The sequence below is a fragment of the Rhinoraja longicauda genome, chromosome 29 (genome assembly GCF_053455715.1).
Source record: "Rhinoraja longicauda isolate Sanriku21f chromosome 29, sRhiLon1.1, whole genome shotgun sequence".
NCBI lineage: Eukaryota > Metazoa > Chordata > Chondrichthyes > Rajiformes > Arhynchobatidae > Rhinoraja > Rhinoraja longicauda.
Genome location: NC_135981.1, coordinates 8,327,258 through 8,352,275, shown reverse-complemented (window position 1 = coordinate 8,352,275; position 25,018 = coordinate 8,327,258). Strand labels below are relative to the sequence as shown.

General features: G+C 40.6%; 1 protein-coding gene across 4 annotated transcripts; it reads right to left on the bottom strand.

Moving 5' to 3' along the window:
* Window positions 1-675: 675 nt before the first annotated feature.
* Window positions 676-24,253, bottom strand: casc3 (casc3 exon junction complex subunit). Of its 4 annotated transcripts, none has more exons than XM_078424746.1 (14): window positions 24,145-24,253; window positions 20,115-20,301; window positions 17,248-17,275; window positions 16,577-16,629; window positions 15,226-15,378; window positions 12,148-12,299; window positions 10,289-10,465; window positions 7,566-8,272; window positions 7,253-7,314; window positions 6,239-6,443; window positions 5,964-6,062; window positions 5,184-5,389; window positions 4,293-4,455; window positions 676-2,572 (listed from the first exon to the last, which is right to left on the bottom strand). In XM_078424746.1, exons 2-14 carry the CDS (start codon window positions 20,259-20,261, stop codon window positions 2,559-2,561), a joined length of 2,166 nt encoding a protein of 721 aa, XP_078280872.1. In that variant the 5' UTR covers window positions 20,262-20,301; window positions 24,145-24,253; the 3' UTR covers window positions 676-2,558. The 4 variants fall into 4 exon arrangements, with proteins under 4 accessions (XP_078280872.1, XP_078280875.1, XP_078280874.1 ...); XM_078424749.1 differs by having other exon boundaries at window positions 4,333-4,455; XM_078424748.1 differs by having other exon boundaries at window positions 7,566-8,266.
* Window positions 24,254-25,018: the final 765 nt, after the last annotated feature.

Below are 25,018 nucleotides of genomic sequence, written 5' to 3'. Positions count from 1 at the left end.
CACTCTCCTGAGGAACTCATGTCTTGGGGAGGGAAAATTGACATTCACAGCCATTTCTCTGCAAAGTTTAATTCCAACCATTGAGTTATTCTCATTGGTTTGGGTTTTCCCACAGAGCACCTAGATGCCTTACTGACTTGATTTCAAGGGCAGTCACTCAAATCTTCACCCAAAAAATTGGAAGTTAGACCCAAGATCTTCTTGTCTACATGGCACACTAGATGGTGGCCACAAAGTGCTGGGGTAACTCAGCGAGTCAGGCAGCATCTCTGGAGAAAAAGGATGACCTTTTGGGTGGGGACCCTTCGTCAGACTCAATCACTAGATGGCGTCTTGACTTGCCAGTTCCATTACTTACAGGCAAGCTTGTGCGCCTGTTCAGCCACAAGTTCCACTACTGGCATCTTGCTCAAGAGCATAGATGCCCGGTCTCAACAGTGGATGTATTGAAAATCAAAGGAACGGAAGGAAGAAAGAAAGTAAGTAAAACCAGAGAACTGAGCCAAGAACCTGAAAGACAGAACAAAGGTATCACAAAATGCTGGAGTAACTCAGCAGGTCAGACAGCATCTCTGGAGAGAAGGAATGGGCGACGTTTCGGGTCGAGACCCTTCTTCAGACAGAACGTTCATTTTGGTTAAGGAAGCTTCTGTGAAAGGATTTTTTTTTTCCACACTTTATTAAATTGTGTCCACCAAATGGCAACAAAAATATTGATTACAAATCTCCATTTCCAAGAAGATTAAAAACTAGCCATCACAGTGTTCTGGGGTCTAGATTAGTCACACAGCTGATATGTGGAATTGACAAATACAATTAAATCTTAAGGCAAAATAATGGAAAAAAAACAACTTAATTACATTTAAATTTAACATTTATAAAAGTTTACACTGCAGTATTTTGACATTTCTTTTAAACTAGAAAATGTATTTTGCAAAGGAATAATTACACACTTATTACTCAGCATTCAACATATAAACAACCTGTGTTAAGCGGCCTAACAGGTACGGGCTAGACAGACCCCAGGAGTAGTAGACACATTCATCCAAGTTAACAGCTTCAATGCTCTGGTCTGTAAACAAGGAAACATACAGGCTGTGGCCTGGTAAATGCAGTGGGACAATACCTATTTGTTGCCACCAGACTCCTGGTAAGTAATGCCATGAAAATGCAAACAAGCTCTGTGGCAGGATGGATAATGTAACACTACCATTCACTACTCATAATCCCCAATCATTCACAAATCATTTCAATAATTTTTAATTTTGACCTAAAACAGAAGGTTGAAAAATAATTGGTCAACTAAACTTTCAACACCTGGACCTTCTATCGTAATGTTACTTTGCTCATACAAATCTATTTATTGTATCAATGGTCACACTGCCACAAATCAACACGTCAAGGATGTACCCAAGTAAAGTGCTCTTATAAAAGATGAAGACTACCGTCTGGAACAGAGACATCTTGACTGGATTGTCTGCTCTCCGTCTTAATACAGTGTTTCACAATTTGGATCAAGACCTTCAGTTGATATTATAATCACCACTGGAGTAAAAAACCATCATTTTGAGTCCTGTTTCCCTCAGCTGTGTATGGTATTACACACAACCCGATCTTAAACAGCACAAGCCAAGCGCATTTCACCAGCTTTCACCTGCCTCCTTTTTTCTGTTTCCAAGGAGAATATGTTATCATTTCTGAAGTTATTGCAATATAAAAAAACTTTATTTCAACGCCTGGCAGCAGAATTTTGATTTCATTGCTCTTTTTGTTTAAAGCAACTGCCATAAGATATACTCTACCTCCACCAAGATGTGTGATATGGTAAAGTAGAATTTACAATTGACTTGAGGGAAATTATTTTTAAGTAAAATGAATTAAGTCACAATGGAAACAATTTTTGAACTAATACGCTGCCTGCAAGAACGTAAATGCGAGACTTAAAACTAAACTGTATTTTGATATTTCTGTTCACTCGCTCTATGAAGAGGGTACCAGTTAACATATGGCGTTATATTGTCTCCATATTGCATACGGGATTGTCCTCGAGGCAAAAGTAGTCATCTTAAGACACTTTAGAATTAAATATTAATAAATGCATACTGAAAGCTGAGGAAAGACAAGGCTAGAGCAAACTAACCTGCAGAGGAAACAACACGTTTCAACATGAAGGCTCAGTGGGTTATTGCTATACTTATTTTGAAACTGTTCAGTTGCACTTGATCACATGGGACTCAAAATTTTAAATCAGACCTTGACGGCTGGATTTCCACAATGTTACCATTCACACAGTAATGGAAAACTGCTCAACAACCACAACTTGTCAAGTGGCACAGTACAAACCGCGCCGAGTCAATTCTGCTTGTTGCTGTGCGTTGTTCGAAGTTCGACTGGCAAGTCCTGCAGCCAGGATTAAACGACGGCTGCAAATATTAGCGACGTTCGTAGCATCGTCGAGTCAGCAGGGCGTCCAACGCAGGAACAGAGGACTGATTATCCACACAAATTCATAGACAGACTTCCCTGGTAGTTAAGCTCCATTCCTTTCTTTCAGCTTCTCATTTCGGCTGCCCTAGGGGGGAAATAAAAAAGATGGGAGCACTTCAGATCGCAACAATCTGGAACAAATGTCTACTTACGATTTTAAGAATTCTTTTAAAATTCTGATGAAAGCCAATTAATTACAATCTGCATGGGCAACACAACTTAATCGCAGGATATCTTTGGTAGGAAACAATAACCAATAATCATGGAAAATGCATTCATTTTTTTAAAAAAAGATCATACTGCCTCAAGGAAGGAATTGCAACTTCTGCAACAAAAATAATAAAATTGGGAAACTGCAAGTGTTTAGAAAAAGACAGATATGCTGGCTGTCATAAACCTTTTCCTTCGCGAGTTATATGGAATTCTCAATGATTCTCTCTGTGGTAACTCAACATTTAAAATCAGCATTTAAACTTTGCTTCGCAGACTACATCACATTAGTCTGATCATAAGACATCGGAGCAAAATTAGGCCATTTGGCCCATCGAGTCTGCTCTGCCATTCAATCATGGGTGGTCGACTTTTCCCTCTCAAGCAAATTCTCCCCGCAACTTCTGACACCCTTACTAATCAAGAACCTATCGATCTCCGCTTTAAAACCACCCAATGACTTGGCCTCCACAGCCGATTCTCCACTCTCTGACAAAAGAAATTCCTTCTCTTGAAGCAATTACTTGAAGAGTCTGAAGAGGGGTCTCGATCCGAAACGTCACCCATTCCTTTTCTCCAGAGATGCTTGCTGCCTGTTCCGCTGAGTTACTCCAGCATTTTGATTTAAACCAGCATTTGCAGTTCTTTCCTACACAACTTCATTTTCATCTCCCTTCTAAAGATACGCCCTTTTATTTTGAGGTTGTGCCCTCTGGCCCTAGACGCCCCCACTACTGAAAACATCCTTGCCACATCCACTATATCTTCTGTTGCTAACAGTCGTCTATCTGTGTATTGCTTAAGAAAGCAATAAGAGCAGTTAACACAAACTCTGCTGTATGTAAGATAAAAATATGTGTTGATTTGTTGCTAATTAACCAAATAATTATTTAAATAATCACTAAACCCAAACTCATTTTAGGATGGCTGATGATTTCTCCAGTCAATTCTCGTATCTTCCAATTCCTTCCTGTCCAAAGAGCTATTGGTATTCTGGACCTATTGTCCTGACAGGTAGGGAATTCTACAAGTTTACAATCCTCAGGTAAAAAGGGTGTACAAGACATTCACCGTGAGGGAAAAACTAAAGGGCAGCCTTCAAAACACTGACCACAGGGACCTCACTGGTTAGCAAAGGAAAATCTTAACTTTCAAGATTGCACATTTCAGAATCACAGTAGTTAGTACAGTCACGTGAAAATCCCTGATACTTCACTTTAAACAGTATTCTCATCTTAAGCTCTTAGTACAAAATGATTAAAAAATACAATTTATAAACAAATTATAAATAGTTAACATTTATTCAAAACAAAGAAAAGATGATGGAGGGCAAGCCATGAGGAGAGAGAAGGAACTAATGGGAGGGACCCACCACTTAGCTCAAGTATAGGGCAGGCAGGTTAGGAGGCCACAGTGAAGAAAACAGAATGAAGTGTGAATCTTTGGCGTGCAGGGTGAGATGAAGGGGAGAGAGTGAAAGAAACGAGCAGTGGGATGGGGAGAAGGAGGGGGAAATATTAACCAGGCATAACATTAATTTACAGAAGTTATTTTCATAAGTACATGGTATTTTGCAGCTTCAGATGTTGTTGTACCTAAGCTGCATGGAAACCAGATGACGGATGTATCAAGTACCTCGGGTGGCGGTGGTTTAACAGAAACAGGCTGCGATTGTCGTCTTGGAGGTGATGGCTTTGGCAGAGCCTGTTGCTGTACAGTGTTGTAGTAAGTGACTCCACCAAAGACCTGAGACTGGGCCTGACAACACACAACACATGGTTAATGTCTCAGAAATGTCTTATTTTCAGTAACAAATAGGATGTGCAAGATCAGACAATAAACACCCCTATACTTTTTAGCAGCTGCTCATTCCTCAGTGGAGTCACTTTTTTGTAGTGGGTGAAACAATGCTTAACAATAAATTATGACTTACCATAAAAACCTGAAAATTGATAATTTTGTTCACGCAACCCCTAAATACTTGTAATAATGCTGGTTTGTGAGTCAATGTAAATATTGCCATCTTAGCTCAAGGAGGCCAAATACGTACAATTGCTGTGAACTATAACATTGTAGTCTGAAGAAGGGTCCAGACTCAAATGTCCATTTCCTCCACAGATGTTGCCTGACCCGCTGAGTTCCTGCAACACCTTGTTTTGCATAATACTTGCATATTGTTGCTTATTACAGGATGCCTTAAAAGAACTGAAATCCACTTTTTTTTTCAATAATTAGGCGTTAATATATGATGCCAAAGATAACATACCCCATGATCTGATTTGCTCTCCATTTCCTTAAAAGTTCTGACATTTGCACTCAAAATGTTTCCAGTGCAAAAGAACAGGAAAAAATATATATTATTTCCATCAGCACCATACACATACTCAATGATTTGTTCTTATGGTAAATATTTCCATATTATATTAGCCACTATAAAATTACGTTTGTATCTATGAACTCTTGCTTCGTAACCATTCGTTGCTGACCTGAGTGGTTGGATAAATGTGAGGTGGGAGCCCTCCAGTTGGGTACGGGTAACTCGGATTTCCATAGTTCATCATTCCAGGTGTGAAGAAGGGAGGTGGTAGCACTTGGGGTGGGGGTGGTTGACCAGATGGCAACGGAACTTGTGGAGTATAAAGACCAGTGTTGGTTAGGTGGCCAGGTGACTGGTGATGATTAAAACCTGGAACTGATAATAAACACGGGCTTAGTGAAAGGAATAAGCAGAACATAATTTACAGACTTCAAGGAACCATCATGAATATCAGAACAAAGCAAACACGTGCTATGGGATTCCATGAGGGTTCAAAAAAGGACTAACAAACAAACATGGAGCAGGTGCAATAACACCTTCTTTTGACTTGCAAGCTTCTGAAAACAATTATCAGCATAATTTTTCAAATGTTCAATCAACACAGGAGAAATAGACTGGTTCCAAAATAAACACCAAAAATGAAGAGACACTGATTATTCATTGCGTTCTCAAGTTTAAGGACCTAAAATCTCCTTTCCCTGCTGGCTACAACATTCACAATAAATTGTGAGCGGTCTCGAGCTTCTACATGGAATAAACCAATTGTAGATTTGGCGACCACTTCACAGATCACCTTTGCACAGCTACATGGTTGAGCCTAGGTTTCCAGATGCCCTGTCTTTAGGCTTTTACACTCTTCCATCACAACCCCTTCTGAAGTTCATAAAGCATCGTGTTTCAATTGTTGTGCTACTCAATTTTCCTTTTGTGGTTCAAAAGAGCTGAATACCTGGATGAGGAAGGTGCATGTCTGGCTGGACAATCATGCCCTGAGGTGGCAGAGGAGCTGGACTTTCATTGTGGGTATAAATTGGTCCTTGAAATTGTACTGCAAACAGAAAACATAGCTTTGATTATGCTGACAGTCCACTGCATCGGAAACAGCGCATTTAAAAGCTGGTTAATATAATTTTCTACTGCCTCTGGTATTTTATTTGACAAAGAACACACTTTGAAATTCAACTTGCTATTTGCTAGGATAAAAGGTCACACAATCCTGCTTACATGCATCATAATAGTGTCCTTCCATGAGGCCAATGTGCATGGGAGCAGGCCCAGGAGCTGGGCCCGGCCCTAGAGCTGGTGTAGGTGCTGGAGGGGGTGGTGGTGGTGGTGGTGGTGGTGGCGGTGGCGGCGGTAGCGGGGGTGCCTCGGGTACTGGCCGTTGTCTTTGAGATGAGTAACGCTTTGCCCGTCTTGCTTGGCTGCCCTGGAAGACAGTCAACCATGGAATGCTATTTAATCTGCGTACCAACAGACGTCAATACTCCATTTTGCCACTTTGTAATATAACAAAATCAAAAACCATCTCCCTCTTTTTCTAATTGTGTCTTTCTGTGTTTATCCCTCCGGCATCTCCATCACTACAGACGTGTCACCTTGCTTACTCAGTTAACCATAAGTTCAGGTGCTGCTCAGAGCCTATAACAGACATATGTAGCAACAATCAGCGTTGTGCCTCAGTTACATTTGAAATTTGTTTACTTTTCAGCAAACTGATGCCAAATCTAAAAAAAAATTGAAATTTCTACCACCCCATTGGTAAATATGGTCTAACAGAGTCTAACAAACCAACGTGTTTTAAAAAAAACTTGACCCAGAACTTTACAGGGGTTGTTCTCCAGAAGTGTGCATTCGTGCATTACAGGCAAGAGATATAGTCTGGTGTCCTGCACAATACCCTTGAACATTTTTTCTCCTTTGTTTAACATCTAACCAAACTACCAGCTACTAACTTTGCCTGCACAATGGTGTACCACATAATAAACATACACTCAAAAGGCCAGGCTTAACAGTTGTCAAGGCCCACATGACTTCTTTAAATGCTTCCCAATAAAATGTGAACAACACGAACACTATATTTAAAAGCAAAATAATGCCTACCCAAATGCTTGGGAAAAACTATGCTCCAAAAATAATTGATAAGAGTGCCATCAACCATTTTATAGCTGATCATTGTCTGTGGTTCCACTGAATTACACATCAGTTTAAATATAATAACAGTAAATTTTATCTTACCATTTCTTCCACTCTGTTATATTGAGCAGTTGAAGCATTAATGTGTGGTGGATTATGAATTCCTGGAAGAAGCACAGCAGTTTATAGCCAATGCAACAATTATTGAATGATAGTACTGACAGAGCCAAGTCATCAGATAATTTCATTAACAGCAAAATAAAATCACATAACATTCAACATAACACTCAACATAACATTGTGTTAGAGAACAACTGGAGCACACTACAACCATTATGAATAGTTCTGTTAAGTAATGCTATTGCAAGTGATCTCAAAGTGCTCAGGCAAAGATTAGAGCTGTACTAGTACTTACCCCGGAGTTCTCTTGGTTGTACATATTGGTGTTGACTATTTGGAGTCCAGTTTTTCCCCGATAAGCTAACTTGGGCCATCTCTTGTTCTAGTGCAGTCACGGCCGAGTCCACAGGTGGGCTGTCCCAGGAGCCAGCCTTTGATACTGGTGAGGAGACAGGTTGAACAGGTGCCTGCTGAGCTGGAACAACCAAATCTGGGACAGGAGTGTCCTCCGCGGGCTGTGGTTTCTCTACCTCGGTGACTTTGTTCCTGGTCCTTCGTATACGGGAATAGGATTTCTTTTCTATCGTTTTTTCCTGTACCTGTGGCACATTCTCAGCAGGAAGGGATTGATTTTGTTTGGAGCCATCTTCTCTTGCCACACCATTACTCTTCACTGACTGCAAACCGTCTGTTACAATCACACTCTCTCTCGCGTAACTCTGCTCAAAGTTTTTGCCATCCATTTTATTTTCACCGCCAGACAGCTCTCCCGCAGAGTGGTAACTTCTTGAGCTATGTGTTTCAAACGGCCTTACATTCTCACGATCTTCGTTATAACAAACATTTTTAGAGTAGCTCTTTGCTGGAGATCTCCGTTCTGGTCCAGCCATCCTTCGGTTAAAAGTTCTTGCAGTAGGTATGCTATTAGTAGTTTTACGTAGGTAAGGCCTTGGTGGCGGTTCATCCATCCAATCAGGGTCTCGATTTTCAGGGCTTCTAAACCTTTCATAAAATTTCAAAAAATAGGAATTACATGCCGAAACATCAAGTCGACAGCAAATTAACATTTTATATATACATTAATATCAATTTTAGTTATCACTGACTCGCATTAGTCACTGGATAAGCTGACAGAAAATATCAGAGATTTGTGACATCTCCAAAAGTACACATTTCGTGCTTGCATTCTGTCACACGAGCTTTGCGAATCTAAGATTGCCTCAACTTCATAGAATGATGTCTCGACCCGAAACGTCACCCATTCCTTCTCTCCAGAGATGCTGCCTGACCTGCTGAGTTACTCCAGCATTTTGTGAATAAATACCTTCGATTTGTACCAGCATCTGCAGTTATTTTCTTACACTAACACGAGTACCAGCCATTTGGCCATCAAACCAATGCCTGTGCCCAAGCTTTAAGTTCCCTTCTGCCACTCATAACTTCAGAGCGTGGAAATAGGCCTTTCAAACAAACTTGCCCATGCCGACCAAGATGCCCATCTACATTTGTTCCACCTGCCCATGTTTAGCCCACATTCCTCTAAACCTTTCCTATCCATGTACCTGTCCAAATGCCTTGTGCTCTTGTGCTCCAAGAAATAAAGACCTAGCCTGCCTAACATGGTCCTCAAGTCCTGGCAACATCCTTGTGAATCTTCTCTGCACTTTTTCCACGGTAACAACATCTTCGGGTGGCACCGTCAGCGATGGCAGCCTCGCCTACATTCTGCCTGCCTTTTCGACTTTTTTTGTTATTTTTAGTGTGTTTTAAAAAGTATGTGTTAATGCTCTCTGGTTTGTTTTATGTGGGGGGTGGTGGAGGGGGTCGGGGGAAACTTTTTTCTCAATCTCTTACCTTGCCGGAGATGCGATTGTTTTCCGGATCGTATCTCCGGTCACTCTGCAGCCTAACATCATGGAGCTGGAGGCCTTGCTCGAGACTGACTTTGAGCCCCACCGCGGGGCCGTGGACTTAGCATCGGAGCTTGCGATCCCTTGCCTGGGATCGGCGCTCCAACTGCGGCCTGCGGATTTCAACATCGAGGAGCTCGCAGTCTCGGGTAGAGATCAATATCAGGATGCTCCAAAGTCGCAAGAGGTCCAACCCATGGTCCGATCGCCTGGCATGGGGAGCTGAGATCCCCCCGATGCGGGAGCTTGATCGCTCCGACAAAGGGCCCGACCGACGGTTACGGGAGCCACGATTGCCCACCAACGGAAGGCTCAAAGCCCTGACCGTGGGAGAACAAAAGGAAGAGATTGTGCTTTTTGTTTTCCACCTTGTGGAATGTGGAAGAGTCACTGTAGTGGATGTTGATGTTAAAATGCATTTTGTGTCTTGTTGCTTTTTATTGGTATGACTGTATGGCAAATCAAATTCCTCGTATGTTGCAAAACATACTTGGCTAATAAAGTATGATTATGGTGACCTTTCAAATAGCAGGGTGACGATAAAATAACATAATACTCCAAATGCAGCCTCACCAATGTCTTGTAAAACTATCACATAACATTCCAACATCTACACTCAATACCGTGACTGATGAAGGCCAATGTGCCAAAAGCCTTCTTGACCACCCTAGGTACCTGTGACATGACTCTCAAGGAACTATGTACCTGCACTCCTAGATCCCTCTGCTCTACAACACTCCCCAGGGCACTGCCATTCATTGTGAAGTTCCTGCCCTGGCTTGACTTCCTAAAGTGCAACACCTCACACTTATCTGCATTAAACTCCATTAACCATTCATCAGCCCACTCGCCCAACTGATCAAGATCCTGCTGCAATTTTTATTTACCATCTTTGCTATCTACAATACCACTCCTTCCCTACAAATTATTTTTCTTCAGGTATTTATCCAATTCCTTTTGAAAGGAGGGCATGCAGGGATGATCTGAAACAAAAACCATCTTTATCAGTGTAAAATTCTAAATGACATCATGAGTATTTCCATAACTACACATTCTCTATACATTCCATAAAGGTTCTCAAAGCTCAAATTCCTGAAATTCTTCAAACCTTGGCTTCCTCATCCTTCGCGGCCTGATTTCATCAGGGTTTCTGTCTGATCGAATATCATAACCATACAGGGAAATAAGTTCATCTCGGGATTTAGGTGCTTGTTCGTCTTCTTGGAACTTGTCATGTACCCATCGACCTTCATCTTTCCAGAGCTTGCGCTGTCGGACTTTTGGCCTGGAAAGGAAAAAAAAAGAAAGTGTTACTGACCCAATTCATGGTTTGCAAAAGTTATCCGGCACCATTGAAGATTGAACAGACCAGAGTGAATATATTCAGGGAGGGTGGGCAAAAGGGAAGACATTACATTGCACTTCTGGTCGTCTTCTGTGCAAATTCCACAAAGACAGCACCAAAGTTCACAATCTCATCCAGGTCTCTGGAGCTAGTCAGCTGCACTTCCTGCAACTCTACTGTGCTGTTTCTTGTGCATCACTCTTACTATAGATCTATCATCTGTGCTTATTCACAAAGTGCTGGGGTAACTCAGCAGGTCGGGCAGCATCTCGGGAGAGAAGGGATGGGTGACGTTTCGGGTCCCGAGATGCACTTTAGGCAGTTATTTTCTTATATCATCTGTGCGTTGTGCTTCAACTAGTTGGGATCATGCTCTACAATTCTCGCACTAGTGCTCTCCAATGTTTCTCTCCCCCATAAGAAATTCTATAGTCCAACCTGAACATTTAGATTTTTGGACAGAACTGTAACATCCTTTCTTTTTCTTAAAATATTCCTTGTGAAGCATCTTCAATTAATTTTCAATATTATTACACCTTATAGATTCAAGTAATTGTTGCTATTGGTATAATCTGAAACTTTATTGGAAGTGCCTTAATCTTTTTGCCAACCTTTGAATTAGATGGGTATTTAACAAAATTCAGTGTTATATACCTCCTTTCTTCAAACAAGTATGATTGTATATTAATTACAAGGGGTATGAATTTCCCTCATCAAAGGATTTATGTTATCCAACGTTGAGAGCAGATCTAAGTTCCTGGTGTTATAACAATAAAAGATTGATTTCAATGTCATAACAATTTAAGATTTCATATTTTTCCCTGCCCTTTTTCGAGCATGGGCTTAAATTTAATACAACAGGATGACCATCTTTGCTATTGTATTAATATATCCCCCTCCCCTCCCCCCACTCACCATCAACAACACCAGTCACATCTGTGGAGTCATTTAAGTTTCTTGGAACCATCATCTCCAGGGACCTTAAATGGGGGGCCACCATCAACTCCACAGTCAAAAAGGCCCAACAGAGGATGTACTTCCTGCGGCAACTGAAGAAACACAATCTGCCACAGGCAATGATGGTCCAATTCTATACTGCTATCATTGAGTCCGTCCTCACCTTCTCCATCATGGTCTGGTTTGGCTCAGTCACCAAGCACGACATCCGGAGGCTGCAACGGATCGTTCGCACAGCTGAGAAGGTTGTTGGCTGCAACCTTCCCCTCATTGACGAACTGTGCACTGCAAGGGCCAGGAAGCGAGCGGGCAAGATCATCTCTGACCCCTCACCCTGGCCACAAACTCTTCGAAGCACTTCCCTCTGGAAGGCGACTCCAGACTGTCAAAGCAGCCACAGCCAGACATAAAAACAGCTTTTTTCCACGAGTGATAATTCTACTCAATAACCAAAGTCTGTAGTCTCTTTTTTGCTCTGGTTTATTTTCACCCACATGTTTAGACCGTAATGTTGTATCCTTATTGTTTTGATGTGTTTATGCTTTATTCTTAATTGTTAACTGTATGTTTGTGTTGTCATTTGTGAGCGGGGCACCAAGGCACATTCCTTGTATATGCATACTTGGACAACAAACTTATTCATTCATCCATTCATTATCACAAACCTCACTTCCTCAGGTTCCGTGTGTCCTCTGAGATCATGTTCAAAGAAGAGTCCCTTCCGTGGAATGTAGGCAGGGTTTTTCCGATCCTCATCATCGTCCAATTGCCGCCTGCTCTTTGTACCCATTTTATTTTCAACAGGGTCCGTGCTTTCCTACAAGGAGGAAAAGTAGTACAAAACCAACAATCTTTCACATCTGTCACTTTGCCACATTAGAAGTCTGAATACACTTAATACCCTGGGGTCTTGACAGGTTGGATGCGAAGAGTTGCTCTTTTGGGAGAATCTAGAACCATGGCGTCACCGTTTAAAATAAATAAAAGAGATCATGCGTGCAAGATATAGATGAAGCCATATTGTTTATTTGTCTCTCATGCCTGCAGTCTTTGTAACTCTGTTTTTACTTTCCTTTGAATATTGAGACAGAGAACGACCTTTGATAAGCAGGTAGCTGTAAGTTTAATGTGGGTGACAAGAACGAGGAGGCAAGGCTTCAATCCGATAAGTCCGTGATAGTATTAAATTGTTAAGTAGATCTGAAGAAACAAGTGGCCTCTTCTTGCTCATTATTTGTATGAATATGAACATATCCCCCCCAAAGAATAGAACATCTTTGACTTTTTCTCGTTCCTAAAGGCATGACATTTCTGGTGGAGCCTCTAGTTCCAGAGGCCTGATGACTTGCATGAATTCTGATAGTAGTTGGCTATATTAATACATAAGAGTAGGACAGGACACAGCAGCAAACACATTGCCTTATTTACTAAAAAGATAGGCAGATGAGTTAACGTAGCATAGAGAGACGTTGTAACTAAATGGAAACTTTCAGAAATACAAGTCAGGCGGTACCTGTGGAAAGAACAAGTGAACACTGCAGATTTCATGACCTTTCGTCTATTGATAAAAGCCGAACCAAAGCATCTGTTTCTCTCGTCACAGTTGCTGCCTGACATGTTGCATATTTCCAACATTTCCCGTTAATGCTTCAGATATACAGCATCTGCAATTTTTTGCTTTTTGATGGGAATTGTGCCGCAGTTGATGCTCAAGGAGAATATTTTATGCACCAAATACATTTCTTTAACTTTAACAACGTTTCTGTTTAAGTGCATTCCGAAAGTATTTTAAAGTTGTGTAAATAATTCTAAATTTAAATACCTATATGCACATCTCGCAGTAGGCTTAATGCAAAATTGATGTGACACCTGGAGCTCTAAGTACCAGCAATTTTATATGGAAATTTCAGCTGTACAGCTCGCCACTAATTGTTTAGTAAAATATATATTATTAGAGGTGATGCTTTGTGGATGAATCATTATGAGGTCCTGCTACTCGTTAATGTGAGGTGTTGCAATTTGGGAAGTCTAACATGGGCAAGATCTATACAGTGAAAGGTAGAGCTCTGCAGAGTGTTGTAGAGCAGATGGATCCAGGAGTGCAGGTGCATTGGCCTTGAAGGTCAAGTCGCAGGTAGATAAGGTGGTCAAAAAGGATTTTGGTGCATTGGTCTTCTTGGTCAGAATATTGAGTGTAGAGGTTGGGAGGTCATGTTGCAGTTGTATAAGACGTTGGTGAGACCACATTTAGAGTATTGTGTTCCGTTCTAGGCACCACGTTATAGGAAAGATGTTGTCAAGCTGAAAATGGTACAGAGAAGATTTACGAAGATGCTTCCAGGACTGGAGAGTCTGAGCTACAAGGAGAGATTGAGTAAGCTGGGATTCCTTGGAGCGTAGGGGGGTGATCTTATAGAGGTGCATAAAATCATGAGAGGAATACATCGGGTAGATGCACAGAATCTCTTGCCCAGAGTGGGTGAATCAAAGACCAGAGGACATAGGTTTAAGGTGATAGGCAAAAGATTGAATAGGAATTTGAGGATTAACTTTTTCACACAAAAGGTGGTGGGTGTATGGAACAATCTGCCAGAGGAGGTCATTGAGGCTCGGACTATCCTAATGTTTAAGATGCAACCAGACAGGTACATGGATAGGACAGGTTTGGAGAGATATGGACCAAACGCAGGCAGGTGGGACAAGTGTAGCTGGGACATGTTGGCCGGTATGGGCAAGTTGTGTCGAAGGGCCATTCTTCCAAACTGTATCACTCTTAGGAGGTTCTGCTGCAGTTGTACAGGGCCTTGGTGAGACCGCACCTGGAGTATTGTGTGCAGTTTTGGTCTCCTAACCTGAGGAAAGACATTCTTGCCTTAGAGGGAGTACAGAGAAGGTTCACCAGATTGATCCCTGGGATGGCGGGGCTTACATATGAGGAAAGACTAGATAGACTGGGCTTGTACTCGCTGGAATTTAGAAGACTGAGGGGGGATCTTATAGAAACATATAAAATTCTTAAGGGGTTGGAGAGGCTAGATGCGGGAAGATTGTTCCCGATGTTGGGGGAGTCCAGAACCAGGGGTCACAGTTTAAGGATAAGGGGGAAGTCTTTTAGGACCGAGATGAGAAAACATTTCTTCACACAGAGAGTGGTGAGTCTGTGGAATTCTCTGCCACAGAAGGTAGTTGAGGCCAGTTCATTGGCTATATTTAAGAGGGAGTTAGATGTGGCCCTTTTTGCTAAAGGGATCAGGGGGTATGGAGAGAAGGCAGGTACAGGCTACTGAGCTGAATGATCAGCCATGATCATATTGAATGGCGGTGCAGGCTCGAAGGGCCGAATGGCCTACTCCTGCACCTTGTTTCTATGTTTCTATGTTTCTATGACTCTACTCGTTGCGAATGAGCAAAGACTGCGTGTCACTATTTAAAATGGAGTTCTCCCAAAAAGTTGACCGACATTGCTCCTTTAACCAACATTATAAAAATGATTAAATGGATGCCATATTGTGCATCATTCACTGATCATGACATATCTTGACATATCTTGAGATGTTTACAAAAGTAAGGGAATGCTACAAAAGAAAAAAAATCCATTTGTTTTATTACTTTTCTCTCTGGACATCTGCGATCAATGAATTATCCTGTATATTTTACCATAAGTAAATTACTCTTGTTAGGCTTATGAGAAAAATAAAATCTCCTCTTCATACCAAAGCTAAACAAGTTTTAATTTATGTTACCTGTCCATCTCCACTCTGTCTCTCTCCAGTAATCTCCCCTTTCTCTTCAGGTTTTCCTTTCTTTGCTGCTCCATTATCATTCCCTTCATTGCTTGTTTTTTTTGGTTCCTGTTTTGGGGGTTCCTCTTCACTGTATTCGCCGCCATCTTCTTCCTGCAGACAAAATTTGATGTAGTATTTGTAAAAAGATCTTGTAATGATGATAAACAGATTTTTAAAATTCAAAGCACTATATTCAACAAGCTCTTTCTCTTCCACACGATGATCAAAATGGTCCTGCAGCTTCTCTCAAGCCCCAAAAGAGAAAACATGCAACATTTCGTGTTCATGCTCACAATCTTTGCAGTACAGTGCCTTCAACTGTATTCTACAAATATTATCAGCTCCCTGGCACCAGCTCATTGTTCGTGGGTGAACAATAAAAGCGAGCATAACCGCGTTTTCGAAGAAGAGTTCGAGCCATGCATTCGCTACAAAAAAATCATTGTCGTGACAGTGGATAAAAAAAATTCACCTTATGCACAAACTGTGTTAAAACTCAATCTGGAATTAGTTCATTTGGAAACATCAACACAAACAGATTCATATTAAGGCAAACATGCATTACATGGTACGTCAGAATTTAAGATTTTAAAAGTTATAGATATTAACAAACAAAAGCACCAAACATTTACATATAGTTGTAAAATTCTCAATTAAGACACAGCTCATTGTTTTATTATTTTGCATTACAGAAAATCAGCACTTTTCCTTCCTGCTTCCAATCCAATCCCACATATTTGGTCTGCTGCAAACAAGATTGTTATTGTACCTGTACCTCACTGTACTTAAGCAAATGGCAATAACCTCAACTTGATAAATTTAGTTCATAGAACTTGGACTGGGCAAGATGCAAGATGATTTTAAATACAGAATCTGTTGTGAAATTTTCAGAGGCAACATCCTAGATCATGTCCCACAATTAGAAAGATCAGGCTGCCATGTTACTCACGTTAATTCCCCCAGAATCCCCAAGGAGCACAGAGTACAGTCAGAAAGGAGCAACTAAGTGGTGGGAGGCGACAAAGAAAAAAAATCTACCACAGGATTCCCTAACCTTTTACCTATATAAACACATACAAAAATAGTAAGAACCAACAGTAAACCAGCATTACTTGGTATCACTCAGAGAACCAAATAAAAATAGATTACTGGTCAGGTATAAAGATACAGAACTGTACCTCCCTCATAACAATAGTATCATATGTTACCAGCAGCAGTCCAAGTACAGTATTCATGATTTATCATCTGCCTTCTACAAGGATGTAATAAAGTTATCCTTCTCATCACATAACTTCACTTGTGCACTTACAGATTTTTGAGAACCATTCTCTTCAGCACTTTCATAGTCTGAAAGTACAACAGCTGAAAATAAAGAATAAAAGATTAGCAAATGCTGAAAGGAAGTAACATCACTGCAAAATATCTCAACTGAACCCACCGAATGAACAAGTTTATTTTAAACCAGCATATTTATCAACTTCAAGTTATCAAGAAAACATAATTGGAGAGATTGTGGTAAATTTATATGGCTTAATGGATAAATGCACCATCACCCGATGTGGCAATAACTGTCTTTGATTTAATCCCTATCTATACTGCATTCTCAGCAATGCGGTTATGGCTTGGGGAAGGAGTGGTACAACACAGCAGCATTGAATGTTATGATGCAGCATATGGTGGTGTACACGTATAGGTTACAATGTGTGCAACAGGTGGGCACTGCTGATAACTGTGCAATAATTCCTCCTGCAAAATGGTGCGAACATCACAAATTCTGTGTTAGTACCTTTGGGCTGGAAGAATAAAGAATTCATGTCCTCATATGTTACACACAATCTGTGCTCACTTCAAATCTCTACATTCAAATCACAATCTCTACATTCACTGGTCAAATTCAATAAAGGTCAAACAAACAGGAGTGTTAAAAACATCTTAATATTTTGTAACATGAAGCTTGTGAGCAGTCATGTACTTACTTACCATCACCTCCAATGCCATCCTCACTTTCCTGAAAAAAAAATGAAAAAAAAATATTGATTTTGTCTTTCTCGTGCATAACTACAGCTGATATTTAACATCAGATGTAACATATTCTACTCTTGCCAACCTATATAAAATCAGGTACAAAAACATATATGACTAGCCAGTAACAGAAGATTCCATCCTTACCAGCACCACTTCCACATCTGCCGTAAAAACAAAATTAGGATTTAGGCATCACTGGCAATCATTTATTGCCCTCCCCTAACTACAGTTTCTCCCTGGGTTGTGAATGCCCAATTTATGAACAGGCCATACATAATGTTTGGGACAAAGACCCATCATTTATTTATTTGCCTCTGTACTCCACAATTTGAGATTTGTAATAGTAAAAATCATATGTGGTTAAAGCGCATATTGTCAGATTTTATCAAAGGTCATTTTTATACATTTTGGTTTCACAATGTAGAAATTACAGCTGTGTTTATACCCCAACACACTTGCATCATTTTTTATCTAGTTACACAGCGGTACAACATATTTTCCAGTGAACCAGGTGAATTGAAAGGGAAATATACAAGTACAATTGAGCCCAGCTCCAAACGTACCCGTTCCTGACAACCCTGGTGTTCCAGACCCTGATCCCAGTCACTCTCAGCCCACAATCTGGACCCCAGCCATGGCCACGTTCTGGGAGCTCAGTGCATTCTAAATAATGAACTAGACGCTGAATTATATGGATTTCAAAACAATTGCATGGCAGATTATCAGAGTTTAGTGTAGTTAGATGTTACAACAATCTGGAACACCAGCAGAACAAATGTCTTTCAATGGCGATTATACTGTCTGCAGTCCAGTATAAGGAATTAATTAAGTGGTTAGAAACCGAGACAAAACCAAACTAATCTCAATTGAAAACAAGTGAAACAATTAATAGCCTTCTTTCTAATCACGAATTGACTGGTGAGCTTAAGTTGCAAAATGCTTCACTCATGGAGTCAGAGATTCAGCATGGAAATAGGCCCTTTGACCCATCATGTCAACACTAACCTTCAAACACCCATTCTTATACTAATCCAACCCTCACGTATATTTTTTCTTCCCATGCTACAATCAACTAGCCCAGCTCCAGATTCTGTTTTTCATCTACATAATAGATGGAGGGAGGTTCTATTTACAGAGGCCAATTAATCTACCAACCAACACATTTTTGGGATATGGAAGGAAACTCTAATGGTACCGGGAGAATACGCAAACTCCACACAAGAGGACCAGAGATCAGGATTGAGCCAGGTTGCTGGAGTAGGTAGGTAACAGCTCAACCAGCTGTGTCACCTCACTGCAATCGTGTAATTGTCCATTAATGATTCTAAGGTAAACTCTAAGTGTTATAAAAATGATCAGAAACCCCAAAAAACAAAAAATGAACTAGTTTAGCCCAAAACAGATAGTGCCTTGCAAAATGGCATCAAAGCCAAGATAACACTTACATTTTTTTTATCACTATTATGGTATTTGAAAATTGCTGAAAAAGCAAAGACTTGTTTCAAAACACTTTAAGAGATAATGAGAATCAGTCGCTATTATAATATATTGCAGTGAATTAGTTAAGTCTAAGAAAGCGTCAGTCAATCAAAACTAGGAGGTTGCATAGTGACAACTTAAGCTATTTTGGTAATGTCGTAATTTTTGAAGACTCCTGCTTTATTGAGCCTACAGCCCACATACTAAATAAACCCATGGAGCTAAATGTTGAAATAACATTTTTTGGAAATAGAAACTAAGCCTTTTACTATTGATAAAAATAAAATTTATGGATTCCTCATCCAAATGTAAAAACATGGCCAGTAACACCTACCAGAAATAAGCAACTGTCTGAGGTGATCTAGATTTCATTTATTTCCAATTTTTTAAAAACAAACATTATCACACAATTAAACCAACCCAAGTAAGCAAAACACTTAAGTCTACATGTCACATCAGCAATTTTATTTCAAAAGTTTTACATCTAAAATACATGTTTTTCACAATTCTTATAGGTGCATTGCAGCAACTTTAGTTAGTTAGTAATAAGCAATGTTATAGACATATATTAACATAAACCTATTGGTTTTGCAACGTTTCAGTCCTCATACTTGAACTTGAGGTTGTAAACTTGACATTTCTATATTCCTTGCCCACAAGACTGACACTTGAACCACATTTCTTAAAAAAATGATTTGTCAAATAAAAAAAATCAACAAATTGCAATATGGAGAAAAGGCTTGCGTACATCAGGCAAGAAATTGAGATCTAAAAATCCATTTTCTAGTTCGCTAAGGAAGTAAAGAACACAACTACTTCCCTGGGACTGCATCGTTGCTGAGGCTAATGTAGTAGATTGCAATCACCCAGTTAGCCTCAGCAATGTTGCAGCTTTCATGAGATCAGATTTGATCACCATGGTCATATATTAACACGCGATACATAACTGTATCCCAACGCTATTTGAGGCCTAGGTAGTAGATTGCAGTCTACCAGGTGAGCTTCAGAGATGTAGCCTGAATGAAATCAGATTTGATCTGTATCATCATGATCATCTATTAACACATAATACAAAAGTGTATCCCAGCCCTATTTTCTGCTTTACACTGCAGACCACTTTGGGAGATGCTCCGATCAGGCTTCCAAACACTTAAAACCAAATAATAATTTTAAAAATGAGCAGAAAGGTTCGCAGTAGTCCACGGAACACCCAGTCGGAGAGGTTGAAGACAGGTGGCCGGCTGCCTGTACATCCCGGTGGCGGTGCCGCCAGGCCCTGTGTGTTAGGATCCACACAGCACAGGCCCCGTTCCCTTCTCTCTTCCCCCACCGGCCGTACTCACACATTCCGATTCCGCTTCGCGAGCCTGGACCCCGGACAAGTCTAAGACGCAAGGGACGGAGGGAACGACTTCCACCTCCTTGCGGGGCGCTCCCTCGTCCTCCTCGTCGGTGTCTTGAGAAGCACGTCTCCGCCGCCTGTCTGCCATCTTGGCCCATTGAGGCAACCAGAGCGATGCATGCTAGGAGCTGTAGGCACAATACCCAAGTGCTCATCATTTGAACTACATTTCCCGGCAGACAACGAGCGGCCTAACGTCATGCACGCAAAGCACAATGGGAGTCATCGGAATACGAGCCCGGGAGCCATGAAGACTACAACTCCCACAGTGCTCAGCCAGGGGCTCTTCTGGTTGTGGATACAAGTGGCAATCAAACTGCAAGGCTTTTACTTCAAATGAGACTTGTTCTTGATTACTGACACGGGGTCGTTCTCCAATTTTTTAGATCAAAAGTCTACTCTCTTACACATGTACTTGAGTTTGGCTTTCTTGTATATATTTAGTTTAGTTTATTATTGTCACGTGTACCGAGGTACAGTGAAAAGCTTTTGTTGCGTGCTATCCAGTCAGCAGAAAGACAATACTTGATTACACTCAAACCATTTGCAGTGTATAGGTCCATGATACGGGAATGACGTTTAGTGCAATATAAAGCCAGTGTATGTATAATATTACCTGATTTGATTCGATAACATGCAAAATAAAATGTTTCACTGTACCTCGCTACATGTGACAATAATAAACCAAAATCGTCAGAAGAGTATAAGTAATAAGGAACAGAGAGTGGAGAGTGGGGAAACATTAGTTCCACGTTATCCCACTTTCTCATCCACTTCCTACACATTTGAGGCAATTTTACAGAGGCCATTCAACCTCCAAACAGGCACGATTTCTATTCAGGCACAAAATCTATTCAGTTTTCACCAGTTTTGCTTACAGCCATATATTAATTCTATAATACCTGGAGCACAATCTTGAAGAAATAACCAGCAGAGTCCTGTGTGAACTCAGCTCCAGGCTTCCTGAAGTACTTACGTTTCTGAAATAACACAGCTGAAGAAAGTTTGGACAATGCAGATGCCATTGTATAGATAATTTAATAGTTAGTGTGTAACTTTAGTACATTTGGGATTTTTTCACATTGCAAACTTTATTTTCAATATTACATCTGCTGTTTAATGGAAAATCCATGCATTTTTTCCACAACATTCTCATTGCTTTCTATTAAGTATAGATCTCAGTGATTGTTTATATTTCATTTGATCTTTATACAAGCCTTAATTCTCTTCTGTATTTCCAGTGCCAATCTAGTTCATAATTTTAGCACATCTTCTGCTCCGAGACATTGGAATTTTGGATGTGTATAGTTTATAGGTACCCATATAGATACTTCTAAATGAATGTAGTACTCAACATTTAACTTTTTTTTTAAATAAACTCTGGCGGAACGATCCTACAGTAGAGACCACATTTAGAAACTAAAAAGATAATAAAGAAGAGCCAATGAGGATTTCAAAAGGGAAAGTGTTGCCTGAACACTCTCATTGAGTTCTGCAGAGAAAGTAGACAACAGTAATTTGGATTATATAATATACCCGATATCCCAAAACTCTTCTACATACAATGGATTAGTGACTGAGGTTAGTGCTTGCAAGACAGGAAAGAAGTGCAGTCTGAAGAGGGGTCTCAACCCGAAATCTCACCCATTCCTTCTCTTCAGAGATGCTGCCTATCCCACTGTTACTCCAGCATTTTGTGTCTATCTTCGATTTAAACCAGCATCTGCGGTATTTTCCTACACAAAGAAGTGCAGATTGGATAGTTAGCTGCCTAAAGACCTTAAACCAGATAGCAAAGATAAGAGGTTTTCATTGAGAATGGCAGAAATTGGCAACCTGTGTCCCACTGAGGCTCAGAAATGAAATCATTATTTTATATTAAAGTTAACATTTTAGTTATAAATAATTTCAATATTTGTGGATGACACGAGGAAAAATTGACAACAGAGCTCTGCATCAACCACAATAAACATTTAGAATGGTTTATAATTGGAAAATCACAATATGATTATGTTTTTTCACATATTTAAAAATATTTTAAAAGGCAGAGCATTAAACAGATGTGGTAATCCAAATATCCAGGCTATAATACAGTTCAATAAGGCCACAGAAAAGGCAAACCAAGCAATAAGATTTATTTCTAGGTGAGCAGAATTGACAAGGAAAAGGTTTATACTAAATTTGCATTGAATCTTGGTCAGTACACACTTGGACTACTGTGCGCAGTTCTCTTTTCCATGTTAAAAGGATGCAAAATGTGCAAAAAAGAGCATGATGCCAAAAACACAAAGTGAGATCTATCAGGGTTGGAAGGCAATTAAATTAGTTTAGTTTAGCGATGCAGCACAGAACCTTTGGATCACCAAGTCTATCCCGACCATCAATCACCCGTTTACACTAGTTCTAAATTGCCCCACATCCTCATCCATTCCCTAGGCGAAATATGAGGTGCTGCTCCTCCAACCGCACGAGATGCAACACCTGTCCCTTTACCTCCCCCCTCAACTCCATCAAAGGACCCAAACATTCTTTCCAGGTGAGACAGAGGTTCACCTGCACCTCCTCCAACCTCATCTATTGCATCCGCTGCTCTAGATGTCAACTTATCTATATCGGCGAAACCAAGCGCAGGCTCGGCGATCGCTTCGCTGAACACCTGCGCTCAGTCCGCATTAACGCAACTGATCTCCCGGTGGCCCAGCACTTTAACTCCCCCTCCCATTCCCAGTCTGACCTCTCTGTCATGGGCCTCCTCCAGTGCCATAGTGAGGCCCGCCGGAAATTGGAGGAGCAGCACCTCATATTTCGCCTGGGCAGTTTGCGGCCCGGTGGTATGAACGTCGACTTCTCCAACTTCAGATAGCTCCTCTGTCCCTCCCTTCCCCTCCTCCTTCCCAGATCTCCCTCTGTCTTCCTGTCTCCACCTATATCCTTCCTTTGTCCCACCCGCGACATCAGTCTGAAGAAGGGTCTCGACCCGAAACGTCACCCATTCCTTCTCTCCCGAGATGCTGCCTGACCTGCTGAGTTACTCCAGCATTTTGTAAATAATGAGAATGCAACATAATTAGCATGTTAAAAATATTTGTAAATCGAACATGACGATTGCAAGTAATCTTTCCATAAGTAATTTCAATGCAGTCACTAGGCAATTATTTTTTTGTGGTCATCAACAGAATGAAATGTATCCCTAAGTCTTTTATTCTGGTTACTCCCCACAACAGTAACAGAAGACGTATATACACCACTTTGATGTATAACTGACATGAATGGCAGTTTCAATGACAAAGCTGGAAACCACCTACTGGTTAACATTAGCCAGCTGTATATTAACAACGTATCTAGGTGATGTGATAAGTAATTAACTTGTGCATAAACCTGCAACCACTCAGATGGGAATGATTTTAATGAAGTGTTTAGATGTGAACCTTACCTACCAACAACCAGATTTTAGGACTTTCTTTGCTGATGTCAGTGTAAATTGTTCTCTGATTTTATTGAGATTGACAATGGCAGAATCTTCTTAAACTGCCACATGCCGATCCAACAGTAAACTTGTCCTGGAGACACAAGCAACTGCAGATGCTGGTTTACATTAAAAAAACACAAAGTGCTGGAGTAACTCAGCGGGTCAGGCAGCATCTCTGGAGGACATGGAGTAGGCAGATAAAAGGCACGTGCAATAAAAAAACATCCAAACCACCTCAACTTGTTCCAGTCATTATAATTAGTTTTAAGACACAGCATAACTGAACAAGCCGGAATTGAAAGAGTCTGAAGAAGGGTCCTGACTTGAAATGTTGCGTATCCATGTCCTCCAGAGATGCTGCCTGACCTGCTAAGTTACTCCAGCACTTTTTAAATGTAAACCAGCATCTGTCTCCTGGACAAATTTACTGTTGGATCAGCAAGTGGCAGTTTAAAAAAATTCTGCCATTGTCAATCTCAAGCAGCAGGTAAATGATACTTACATCTATCATTCTGTATGGTGGTATCCATTGTCGAACTGCAATCACGCCATTTGCCTGTGGCTAAATAAAAGTATAAGGCACTGATCATATGAACAGAATCTTATTTCGGGCAAAAGGTATAGAAGTGTGAAAATGCACACCTCCAGATTCAGGGACAGTTTATTCCCAGCTGTTATTAGGCAACTGAACCATCTACCAACAATCAGTGAGCAGCCCTGAACTACTATCTTCCTCTTTGGTGACCATCAAACTATCTTTGATCAGACTTTGCTGGCTTTAGCTTGCACTAAACCTTATTATGTATCTATATGCTGTAAATGGCTCAATTGTAATCATGTATTGTCTTTCCAGGCTGGAGAGCACGCAACAAAAGCTTTTATTGTACCTCGGTACACATGACAATTAAGAAAACTAAACTTGTAATCATGTATTGTCTTTCTACTGACTGGTTAGCACGCAACAAAACCTTTTACTGTACACGGGACAATAAACTAAACTAAACTGATAATTATTTCGATTTAAACCAGCAACTGCACTTCCTTCCTACACATATAACTAATAAGCACCTTTTTATTCTTTTTTTGAAATGTTTTCACCTGTCATTGTCAGGATTCTGTGTGTAGATACACCACAAAGCAGTAAAAGAAATGAAGCCATTTGACCAATCAAATCAATGGCACTCACTGAGAAAACCCATTCACTCACAAATTTTCCCTGTCACTGTAGAAGTGGATACATTTACATTTAAAGACATTTGGACAGCTACATGGATAAGAAAGATATAGATGGATATGGGCCAATGTAGGCAAGGTCTCATCAACTTACAGGTGCAGGACTGGCCAAAGACTCATTGCAGGTCAACAAGGTCAACATT

What these genes read in the sequence shown, in the direction of transcription:
- casc3 (XM_078424746.1), bottom strand. Translation starts at nt 20,261, where the DNA reads ATGGCAGACAGGCGGCGGAGACGTGCTTCTCAAGACACCGACGAGGAG. An exon ending in AGAATGGTTCTCAAAAATCT is followed by an intron (nt 15,379 to 16,576) that starts GTAAGTGCACAA and finishes TTTTGTCTGCAG; the next exon opens with GAAGAAGATGGCGGCGAATA. An exon ending in ACAACCAAGAGAACTCCGGG is followed by an intron (nt 7,315 to 7,565) that starts GTAAGTACTAGT and finishes TGCTTCTTCCAG; the next exon opens with GAATTCATAATCCACCACAC.